Source organism: Spermophilus citellus, assembly GCF_964194105.1.
Source record: "Spermophilus citellus genome assembly, chromosome: 2".
NCBI classification, from domain to species: Eukaryota; Metazoa; Chordata; class Mammalia; order Rodentia; family Sciuridae; genus Spermophilus; species Spermophilus citellus.
The window spans coordinates 234637281-234649935 of record NC_138183.1 but is presented as its reverse complement, the minus strand read 5'-3'; the positions used below and the strand labels follow the sequence as shown (position 1 = coordinate 234649935).

Below are 12655 nucleotides of genomic sequence, written 5' to 3'. Positions count from 1 at the left end.
AGTTGCATAAGACAGGGTATATAAGAAGCTCATTGTCTGATGGGAGACAAGATAGGCAAATAATTAATAGTATATGAAAAGTGCTTTGAAAAATAGTAGGAACAAGACCATTGAGGACAACCTAAATGCTTGGAGACCATCATGAATGCTTCATGGAGAAAGTGGCATTTGAGCTGGATCTTGGGGAGCTATCCATTTAAAAAGTGTATGTAGGAGTCACTCCCAGCCTGTGCGAAAAGATAAAGAGGCTCAAGACAGCATGCCATGAGAGGAGAATGGTAAAAACATCTGTACTTCCTGTCATGTAGCACACTAGTAGGTGACACAGCTAGAGAGCGAAGTAGGGGCCAAACTAAGACTTTTGGATTCTTACTTTAGGTAATAGCCACTGAAAACACTTCAATCTACGCAACTTACCTGATCAGAATAATATTTCAGAAACAACTCTTTGGACACACAGAAAGTGGTAATAGTGGCGGCTTCTGTCTTTATGTGGTGCTGAGGATCGAACCTAGGGCCTCTCCTGCACTAGGCAAGCACTCTACCGCTGAGCTATAACCCTAGCCCTACATCTATTTTTAAAAATAGGTACCAATTAGGTATATTCGCTTGCTTTGTCTTTGTCTCTCTCCACATGTAGAGACTAAAGTAAAAGGCTACTGTAACAGCAAAGATAAAAACAAAGTTTGAATACAGGCAGTGGCGAGGAAATAGACAAGATGGTGGACTCAACAGGTCTTAGAAACTGATTGGTTATAGTGGTGGCTGAGTCAGTTGTGCTACATTAAAAGGGGATACAGGAATTAGAAGCAGCTCAGAAAATAGGATGAAAATAAAGTCAAGTTCAATAGTGGGATAAAAATAAAGTCAAGTACCTCTGGCATATCAGGATAAGAGCTCACTAAAAACGTAGATATAAAAACTGGAGTTTTACAGAACTTCTTAGCTGAGCGCACAGCTTTGAAGTCACTGGTATATTCAAGGTCTCTGAGTCACCACCAGGTAAGACACAGAGGAATAAGAAGACCAAGTTTAGATACTGGGTAGCTCCACAGAAAGAGAGCAGAATAAAGAATAAGTAAAGGAAACTTAAAAAGAGTCGGTCTTGAGGGTAGGCAAGAGCAAGCGATTCCAGAAACCAAGAAGAGAGAAAAGAGTTTCAAGAAGTGGAGAGTTAGGTGTAGTTCCAACTTGAGAAAACTGGTCAAGAAGAATGAATACTAAAAAGAAGTCATTCATTTTGGCCATTCTAAATTGACAAACTATTCAGCATGGCACAGCTCAAAATGTCAGAAAGTGGAATGGTGGCATGTCCATTATTTTACATTTGTAAATTTTATTGAGTTAGTGTATATATAGCTGATTTTTCTATTTTCAGTGACTTAATAGAATAACAACACTGAGAAGAAAGATTGGTATATAATGAATCAAATTTTTTCTAGCAAAAGACAGTGAGTTGGAGGAAAGAGGAAGTGTGAAGACCACTATCACATTAGAGCTTGTTTTCTGCCTTGCGGCTGAGAGTCACCCTCATGATTCTACAACACAAGTGGCTGTTAAATAGGAGAAAGTGAACTCTTGAAATGAGGGAAAAGCCGAAGCTTAAAGATCGAGAGAGTTGATTTTTCCCCAGAAGCACAGCCCAGGTCAAATCAACTTACTTTCAAGTCTAAGGGCATCTGAGTCTCTCCCTGAATTCTCAACAGAGAATACAGGGTCCTCCTCTGTTCCTCTCTCAAAGGGCTCTTCTTCAGCAGCATCCAGTGACTGTGAGTTGTCAAAATATTTCTGTTTGTCATGGCTGTTGTCCAGGGTTTTCTCATGACAATGACCTCAATGACAAGAGACACAGATATAACACATTAGAAACATCTCTCTTGTGTTGTCCCACAATGCAAGGTTCCAAAACATCAAAAAGAGCAAAAAGGTGGCAAGGCTAGTTTTTCTCCACACACATGAATTGGTGAGCAGAAGCACCAAAAGCAGATCATTATTTTGCCAAGCTTTTCACTGAACTTCAAGTTTCGGTTGCTAGGCTATTCTAAGAACCAAGTATTTTTTGGGAAAAAGTGACAAAGATCAAGCCCCAAGATTTTGTTCCATTCTTAACAACTATGTAACAGCTGTGAAAATACTCCCTTGAAGTTAAAAATATCAAAAAGTTTTCCTTCTGTTTGCTTTTAAAGGTGAAGAATGACAGATTAGTACTTGAATATAATAGATTAATTATAGCAGAGAAATATACTATTCTTGTGTCATAGCTTAAAATGACATACACCAAAAGGTGAAGAATTATTAAAAAAGTGAAAACCAAGGAGGGTAATGATAGAGCTTCCAAATTTAAGACTGCAAAATAACAAAGGTGTCTATTTTTCTTTTAGAAAACAAGTTCTGGAGTGGGGCATGGCGGACACACCTATAATCCCTGCTATTTGAGTTGAGGCTGGAAGACCCCAAAGTTCAAGCCCACCCAGGCAACACAGAAAAGAAAAAAGTTCTGGTCATATAGATAAAGATTCATCTAAGCATAAAATGCCAAATCTTGAATGTAATCCTAGCATTGTTTGATACTTTTGACTTGTACTGTGAGACCGACCTCTACTTAGAATCTTGCCTACGAGTCAAAGGGTTTTGATTCTCTTAGGAATTGTGTGTTCATATGTATTAAAAAAATAATATTTAGCTCCATCTGATGGTCATTTTCTGGGAAAGAGAATACTGGGCTGTTGTGTCTGATGTGGCAATGATGTAGCTATGACATTGGTCCCTCACTGGCTTGCTGAACAGGTGTCTTCTTCCTCCCTCTGTCCCATTGTTACCAAAAAATGCATCCTCAGTGGAAGGCCACAGATTTTTCTGCTAGAGAACAATTATTTGGTTAAGTGTGTATAAGTAACTGCTTTCTTTCAAATACGTCAAAAGTCATTTTTTGGAGAATGTTGTCTTATTAAAGAGATATACTCAAACTAGTTCTCCCTGTACCAATGGAAGAACAAGAACCCTTTTTCTGGATTTGATAGCTCCCTTTTAGGTGCCATGACTTAAGAAAATACTTCTCAGGCTATTTCCCTTATTGTACCAAGAAAATGTAGTGGACTCAACACCTTCTTGAGCACAGAGTTTGGAGTAGGGAGACTACATGCCTGGGGAATCACTTTCCATTTTCCAATTCTGCACTCTCACACATCTGAGACTGCTGCACACAACAGAAGTACTGCAGACAAGGAAGACCTAAAGAGAGCTGAAACTCTCAAGAAGCTTGTAGAAAGCTGGGAGTGGTGGCACAGGCCTGTAATCCCAGACTCAGGAGGCTGAGGTGGGAGATCCCAAGTTTGAGGTCAACCTCAGTAACTTAGTGAGGCCCTCAGCAACTGAGAATCTATCTCAAAATAAAATATGAAAAAGACTGGGGAGGTAGTTCAGTGATAAAGCACCCCTGTACTCAATTTGCCAGTTTAAAAAAAGCTTCTATATAGAACAAACAATACCGAGGCAGTGTGCTGTGCCAAGTGTGTGCTTCAGAGAAGCAGCTTTGAGTAAGGGGAACTTGAACTGTGAAGAACAGGCAGGACTAGAAAAGGGGGAAGGACAAGATTGGGAGCCAGTGATTACTAAGTACTCTGGCTTTTTCCTTCTCTTAGCCCTCATATAAACCTTGTAAAAAAACACTGATCCTTATTTTGTACACGAAGAAACTGGTTCTCAGTGAAAGGAAATAACTGCCTAATCTCAAGCAGGAAGTGAGTGGCAGCCTGGGACTGGATCAGGTCTGTCTTACTACATGGCCTTCTGGCTTTCCACCAGCCAGTGCCGAGTCTAACAAAAAGGCGGCACTCTAGGACGACTGGACTGCTGGGCAGAGCCCAGGGAAGACAACTGCAGCTGCTCTCTTTCTCTCAGTTCTCCTGTTAGAGGAAAGAGGCTGCTGATTTGCCTCCACTTGTTTTCACCATCTGGGACGAGCAGTAAGCACAGAGGAGCCGGCAGGACAGCATTACCACTGGGCTACAAGCAGCTCCTCACACCCAGCTGACTACGACTTACTAGGAAGAACATCACACTTCTCAGAGAGAACTCTTAATCTGGATATAAATAAGCCTGACTATTAAAAGCAGAGAGTAAACAGTGCTGACAATGATGCTGATCAAAGCATTTTCACCTCGACACAGGTTGTGTAAAACTTAACATTACTAAAGCAAAGACAAACCTGTAACCCTCCAACCCAGTGAAGTTCTGTGATTTCTGAGGTTATCTCCCTGCCCCCAATGCCACTTTTTGTTTCTCATACACTCTTCTTGCTGTAAACACTCAGTTGGTTTCATCTTTTTAAATATATACAATAAAAAAGCCTTATCAACAATTTACAGATATGATGTGCATGAGACCCGAAAACTAAACTCAGTCCTCCTGCATGACCTCAAACCTGGACACTCTCCTGAAGCCAGCTGTGTGCATTCGAGGAGTGTCTTGACCTCTAACTCAGGAAACTAGAGCAAACACCTTTCAGAGGACAGCAGGAGAGGGAGGAGAGAGGAGAACTGGAGGAATGAAAGAAGAACACGAGGTTTCTGTTAGGGTATTTCTTGGAGATAGCATCAACATCATCAAATAAAAACCAAATGCTTTAAGAGCTGTTAAAATTAACTTTCTTAAGATAACAGTTAAAAACAGACTGGTTTAGAGTTCTGGTATGATCTGCCTAAGTAGCTAGACTAATTATAGAAAGTCAAATTGGCTAATTTTAAAATTATTTCTAATTACCTAAGGGGGAAGCGAAGCACTTCAGAAAGAACTAAAAGTCTCTATTCTCTGGACCACAGTATTGGTCTGTTCTGGCTTAAAGGGGAACTACAAAAAGCTACCTGCCTGAAAAACATTTCTTAATTTTCTGGTAGAGGTGAAGATGATGTTCTCATCAAAGAAATAAGAAAATATTGGAGAAGGAACTATGACAGGTCACCTGGAAAGTACTAAGTCATCTTCCAAGCGTACAAATTATTTTTTGCTGATGCAAAAGTGGATTTCTATAGCTTAGACTAAACTTGAGGGGTATGTTTTTATACTTTTAAAGGAACTATATAATTTATTTTATTTTTTTTCCTTTAATTTTTATTGTTGGTTGTTCGAAACATTACTGTGCTGGCGAGGATGTGGGGAAAAGGGTACACTTGTACATTGCTGGTGGGACTGCAAATTGGTGCAGCCAATTTGGAAAGCAGTATGGAGACTTCTTGGAAAGCTGGGAATGGAACCACCATTTGACCCAGCTATTCCCCTTCTCGGTCTATTCCCTAAAGACCTAAAAAGATCATGCTACAGGGACACTGCTACATCGATGTTCATAGCAGCACAATTCACAATAGCAAGACTGTGGAACCAACCTAGATGCCCTTCAATAGACAAATGGATAAAAAAAAAATGTGGCATTTATACACAATGGAGTACTACTCTGCATTAAAAAATGACAAAATCATAGAGGGCTGGGGATGTGGCTCAAGCGGTAGCGCGCTCGCCTGGCATGCGGGCGGCCCGGGTTCGATCCTCAGCACCACATACCAACAAAGATGTTGTGTCCGCCGAGAACTAAAAAACAAATATTAAAAAATTCTCTCTCTCTCTCTCTCTCCCCTCTCTCTTTAAAAAAAAATCATAGAATTTGCAGGGAAATGGATGGCATTAGAACAGATTATGCTAAGTGAAGCTAGCCAATCCCTAAAAAACAAATGCCAAATGTTTTCTTTGATATAAGGAGAGTAACTAAGAACAGAGTTGGGAGGAAGAGCATGAGAAGAAGATTAACTTTAAACAGGGGTGAGAGGTGAGAGGGAAAAGGAAAGAGAAGGGAAATTGTATGGAAATGGAAGGAGATCCTCATGGTTATACAAAATTACATACAAGAGGAAGTGAGGGGAAAGGGGAAAAAAACAAGGGGGAGAAATAAATTACAGTAGATGGGGTAGAGAGAGAAGATGGGAGGGGAGGGGATGGGGATAGTAGAGGATAGGAAAGGCAGCAGAATACAACAGACACTAGTATAGCAATATGTAAAATAGTGGATGTGTAACTGATGCGATGCTGCAATCTGTATACGGGGTAAAAATGGGAGTTCATAACCCAATTGAATCAAAGTGTGAAATATGATATATCAGGAACTATAATTTAAATGAAATGTTTTAGACAAAAAGGTCCCAGGTGAAAGTGGAAACATTTTTCTATGCATACTGCCCTATACTTGCTTGCAAAGCATTTAACATCTATTTTGAATTCTGGTGGGTTTGGCTTTTCTTGGAAGTAAAAGACTATAAGGCAATACCAACCAAGTATAAGACTCCAAGGAGGTACTGCAGGTTTAGGAACTGCTGTGAGATCTTAGGCATATCAGACCATCTCCTGCATGAATTAGGTTATTAATACTGACCTATCCTGCAAGGGTGTTCTGGAAAACAAAAATATTTAATATGCCTTGTCAAAGTATAGGTCTCCTGAAGGATAAAGCATTTATGCCATAGTAGACAGTATTTCAGAGTAAGCAAAGTTCTCAGGAAATCCTATCATTTTTACGGTTAAGAAAATCTCCTTTCTTCTCATGTTAATTTTGTTGATAAAGTCTCTAGAAGAATATTTTCTACTCTCTAACTAGAGTTAGCATTTTTTTGGGGGGGGGGTGGAGGAGATACCAGGGATTGAACTCAGGGGCACTCGACCACTGAGCCACATCCCCAGGTCTATTTTGTATTTTATTTAGAGACAGGGTCTCACTGAGTTGCTTAGCATCTTGATGTTGCCAAGGCTGGCTTCGAACTCACGATTCTCCTGCCTCAGCCTCCCAAGCTGCTGGGATTACAGGCATTCATGTTAAATAAAAGAATCTTACTTTCTGAATCTCTTAAGTTAGTAAATAAATTGCTGGTGGGCTACCTTTGAATCCTCCAGGGTTATTTACAATAAACAAATGCTACAAATGAGTTGAGAAGCATCAAAACTTGGTAAGGGCCAAGGAACTAAAGCTAGCACGGTGCCAAGATCGCATGGCTCTTTCAGTACTAGGACATAATGGAGGAGAGCACAAATACCAGACTACATGAGTTCAAATCCTGTTTCCACCACTTTCCAGCTCTGTAGAGCAGGATGAATCATCTTTAGTCTCTTTAGGATCAGTCTCTTCAACTGCAAACTGAGTTTAATTGTAGTACCTTCATTAGATTGTTAAGAATTAAATACAAAAAGCTGCCCAGTACACAGATGCTATTATTCTTAGTGTTGTCTCCCTGAAAACTTGCAATGGAGAAGTTATCCCAGTGTAATCCTGTAAATAAGGTCTTTTAGCCAAGGCCATTGCAGAATTTTGAGTATGGTCAACTGGCTACTACAAGTTATTATGGGATTTGCCTAATTTCAATGGGTGTCTGTGCACGCATGCACAGGGGATGCTGGAGGTGGTACAGAGTTCATTTCTACCAGTCTTTTAGAAGAAAATAACAATTCAGATTAAGCTTTTCGGCATATGTAAGCCCTCAGATTTTTAGTATAAGAAATTAGCTTTATAGTTGTCTCTTCTGTGTTCTCTGAGGGACTCTATAATGGTGTGAATTCACTGCCTTACCATATGAAAACTAACTGTAGACAAATATGTGAAGCTAAATCAACACTGGGCTCTGTGCAGCTCAACAAATCCCTCTAGTTGTTTATATTGCTTTGGTCTTCCCCACAAATTTCACTTGCTCACTCTTTTTTTTTTTTTTTTTTTTAAATAAAACAAGTCATAGGAATACTGCTGTGTTACCTAATTATACGATGAATTTCTAAGATCTAAATAATAAATTGATTTGTAATGGTAATTTGAATTTGAAAGCAAAGTTAGTAGATGTTAGAAAAATCATCTTTGTGAAGAGTGGAATATTCTAAAGGTTCTCCTACTAGCTCTAGTAAACTGATACTATACAGTCTCCTGTATTGCCTCTTAGAAAATTTACCTTATATAGGAAGCATTTCTGGTATATTCCATTAAATACAGACTACTTTCATCCTTTTAACAGATTTGAGTCACTTTTAGTAGAATCTGTCTTTCTCTTTATGTTTCTTTCTTTCTTTCTTCTTTTTTTTTTCCAGAATTGGAGATTGAACCCAGGGCCTCTCACATGCTAGGCAGGTGTTCTGCCACTGACCTCACTGAGCTGCACATCCAGCCCTTTCCTCCTACCTTTCTAACCAACAGCATGCAAATTATGCAGTTAAAAAGACAAATGATGTTTTGTAAATATGTATTTTTAGAAACACATTGGAAATGTTTCATTTTATTAAAATTTAAGTCCACCCATAACATTATTTAATATTTATGTCTCTAGTAAAATATAATTGTCTTTAGAAAACAGAATAAAGTAACTCATGAAGTGAACACAATTATATCTTTTTCAGTTGCTCACCACTGTTACACAAAATGACTTCAAGATATTATCAGGAAACATTTACCAGGGTGGCCTGTGGAGCCTTGGTGCTGCACAGTTAATAGGTAAAATACTAGAAAGACAAAAATCTTACTGAGAACACATACCTTTAGGATTTATACCTTCAAGGGTGGTGACAGAGTCCACAGACCTTTTACCTAGAGACATATTCCACAGTATGAATTCAAATTCTGCCTTAGCTAAAGCCTGAGCATATGAACTTGGATAAGTCAATTTACTGTGTCTAGGCTCTTAATCTGAAATGAGAAGATAAACTACTGTGCTACGATAAGGAGACTTCTGGAAAACACCACTAATCAAAGCAGTGTAAAAATAAGAATACAGAACTCCATGAGTTCGGATGAAACCTGGATTGCTGATGACTGTCTCTGAATGGCAAACGAAGATTCCTCACCTCCTCTTCCCTGTGCTGGCCTCTACTTGGGGAGGACAAAAGAAATGATTTCAACAGAAGGAATGGCTCCTTAGATCTGCTCCTATTCAGCAATTACTACTGAATGAAATTCTTTGCAGGAGACTTTAAAGTAATGGTTATGTACTGACTGACCTTAAAAGTGCAGTGCCAGAGAGAAAAGAGACCATATTAGAGACTAGAAATTGGCAATCTCAGGTTTACACTGGCATTCTCTCCTGGTGAGATGAATGCATCAGAGGAGAGCTGGAGGAAAGAGAAGCCCATACATGTACAGTTGTGTTTCCCTTTAACTACATACTCTGGAACAGAATTCTCTCCTGGGGAATACTCTTTTGCACACATTGGGAAATCTTTGTTAAAAATTTTGGGCTGAACTGGTTTCTGCAGACCTACACTCCCTGCCTCATTTTACAGCAGAAAAAGGAGAACTGGCTATTAATCTGGATTATTGATCTTGCCATGGGGCCTTCTCCTAAATGACTACAATACAGGAAGCAAAGTGAGCAGCAGCTTAGAGAGACACCAGGACACACACACAGGTGGAATCCAAACTCTTGGGAATTGTTACTTCCTCTAGAAAAGAAAAAGATCAAATTTCATCTCTAAAAAAGGGAACTTAAACATTCATTAGGAGTTTACTATGAAACAGTTTTCATGCAGAGACTATATTGAAAAAGAAAATAAACTGCCATAGATATTACTATTTTTAATTTAAATCTCTGGCACACTTCAGCCTAGGGAAATTTTCTTCATGCCATATTAGGGAACCAAATCTACCAGACTTCCTCAGGCTTAATGATTACCTGTGGATGTTAATTTTGAATGAGGGTCAAAAGGGACATTTGTTTGCAACTTTCATTAAAAACAAAAAAACAAACAGTGGGGAATGGAGGTGGGAGAATAATTATGAGATGTGTTAGCTTACAGTGGACAAGACTATTCCTTTTCTCCCTCTGATGCTGGGAGCTGCAGATTCTAAAAGGAGATCTACATCTATATATGCATATTGGATGGGGGTTCAATTGAATGAGAGTTCATATACAGTCCTCTGGGAAAACAGCAGGCGCATGCAACTTGCTTTTAACCACTTCTATTAATTAGGCTCAGACTCAAAATATCACCGGCTACTTTGCCAAAGTGCATTCTGGGTGCTAAACATGGGGGTAGGACATGGAGTACATGGTGGGCTAGAGTATAAAGAAGAAAAAAGGACTGGTCCTACTGTCAGGGAGTTTGGAGAGTCTTGGAGAAGAGTTATATGATGTGCACAAATAAATATAATGACGAGTCCCAGTAGCTAAAGTGACTGGTTATTACAACCTTACTTATAATTAGGGGATAAGGTAAATCATATGGCAACAGGGGGCCTTGAAAGATGGGTTAGATTGGTACTTTTGGGGTGGGAAAAGGAGGGGGTCATGGGGAAGACTTGTAAAAAATAAATGTGCAAATACATAAAACCAGCAGGATGGATGTTGTACAGAAAACAGACTACCCCTGGTTGCATCATTACACACCAGGATTTGGCATGATTACAACAGACTTTGTAAAAGGCAGACATTAAAGTCCTTCAGTCATCAGCAAGCTTAAATTCAGGATGTCTCTTTGATTCAGCTACACACTATTACAGTGATTCTGCTTCACTCAGTTTTTAACAGAATAAACCTACAAATAGTTGGCGGGTGATGGTTAGATTTCGTAGCTTCCCACAACGTTAAGGATTTTCCATTTGACTCCTTTCTCCTGTTCCAAGTGTGTTTGCCTGCTGATGCTGAGAAAAGGACTCTAATATACTTTTAATTCTGTTCCTATTCCTGAAACTGCAAATGGAGGCACAGAGATATGAATAGTAGGGATGGGACCAGCCATGAGAAGTACTTGTTAGGCATATCAGGCTTACCTTTTTTTAAAAATTTGATTTGTTATATATGACAACAGAATGCATTATAATTCATATTATACATATAGAGCACAAAGGCTTACCTTTTTTTCTTAGACCAAGGATATAATGCCAGACCAAGACTAATAGAATCTCATAGGCGGCTTGGTCTTTTTAACCCTCTAAGTTAAGATTAAGTGAATTTTAATGACACATTTTCAAATGAGAACCCAAGATCCTAATTTTATAACACATCAGGTCCTGGGTCTAGTACTATACCTCATAGGACCTAGATAAATGGACAAAGAGCAAGCACTAAGAACGGGTCTTTTCAATAGTATGGGTAGTGGGTACGTTCAAGCCAAGGTTAAAAATTCTACTCAAGCCTCTCTACAAAAGTACATTTTTAGCACAGACTTGTGGATTTCAATAACACAAGTTCCCCAATTCTTTGACTGCAAAACCCACTTCAGGGGTGTGTGATTAGAGGTACTTGGATTTGAGTATATCTATCTATACCTAATTACATACAGCCAGGGCACAAAATCAAGTGGAAAGTATAGAAAAACAAGTGTTATGGTATCACTTTTTCCTTTTGCTTTGTATCACCAAATGAAAGTCACCAGGAGAAAGATACCTCAGTGGCTGCTTTGCACATTGTAATTTGGTTTCCAGGATCCTATTCACTTTTCTCCCAACTCTTAAGTTATGGTTTTAGCCAGTGTACTATGAGAGACATGGTGACTTGCTTATTTTTTTTTTCATATTAGGGTTTTTTATTTTTTTTAAGAGAGAGTGAGAGAGGGGAGAGAGAGAGAGAATTTTTAATATTTATTTTTTAGTTCTTGGCGGACACAACATCTTTGTTGGTATGTGGTGCTGAGGATCGAACCCGGGTCGCACGCACGCCAGGCGAGCGTGCTACCACTTGAGCCACATCCCCAGCCCCAGGGTTTTCTTTTTTTTAAAAAAATATCATTAATGAAAACAGGGCTATACTGTTGCATGAACAGCAGGAATCAGACCTGTTCAACACCAGAGCTGTCAGGTGCCATTGACCTCTGGCTCTTGTTTCCTGGGAATTGTTATTTGTATTATTAGTTTCTATAATCATCACTTTGGATATGTGTGATCTGATTGGATTATTAACCGATGCCTGATAGCATAGCTAATGGGGCAAAAAGTTCTTTAAGAAAAGCACATTTTGAACATCAAATTGATGTTTGCTTTTTTTTGTGTGTGTGTGTGTGTGTGGTGCCGGGGATTGAACCCAGTGCCTTGTGCATGCGAAGCAAGTACCAACTGAGCTACATCCTCAGCCACAGATTTGCTTTAAAAAAAAAAAATTAAATGAGGAGCCAATAGCTATGAAATATGATTTAATTTCTCCTGAATTTCTGAGATCATAACCAGTAAACTTTTGTGATTAAGGAAAAATAACAAAATTACTGAGATTTTCCCAAAGAGTACAGCTCCTTAATATGAAATAAATTCAACTACTAGTACTAACTACTAACAATGAAAAAAAAATGGGGAGAAAAACCTAGACTAGTATATACACATACACACATATATAGCAAGTCTCCTCAACTGTATGTATTTTTAAAATGTTACTAGTGCTTTTCACCCAGTAATTATCAGAGACTCTGTTTTATTTCCATCAGGCCATGGAACTGAGTAGAGATCATCTAATGATCAGATTTATAAAGGGGTCTAAATGCTTAGTGCTCACTGTTTTACACTCTTCCCCCCCAAGAAAAAAGAAAAAAAAATATTCTGAATCTGGGAATTCATTTCAATTCTCTCACAGCACATATAAAGAATTTTTTGAGGCACACATCACTTACAAATTTTTAAAAAGAGCCCTTGCTACCAATGTAGAATGGGTATTATGTA

The 12655-nt window shown here is 38.9% G+C and overlaps 1 protein-coding gene across 4 annotated transcripts in view; it reads right to left on the bottom strand.

The window, feature by feature from the left end:
* Positions 1-12655, bottom strand: part of TTC17 (tetratricopeptide repeat domain 17) — a 110044-nt gene that overhangs the window by 46357 nt on the left and 51032 nt on the right. For 2 of the 4 annotated variants that reach the window (XM_081264974.1, XM_081264976.1), the window contains exon 17: positions 1662-1832. The exons of the other annotated variants lie outside the window; for them this stretch is intronic. In XM_081264974.1, coding sequence (XP_081121100.1) covers positions 1662-1832 — 171 coding nt within the window. The remainder of the gene's footprint in view (positions 1-1661; positions 1833-12655) is intronic. 4 annotated transcript variants of the gene reach the window in all.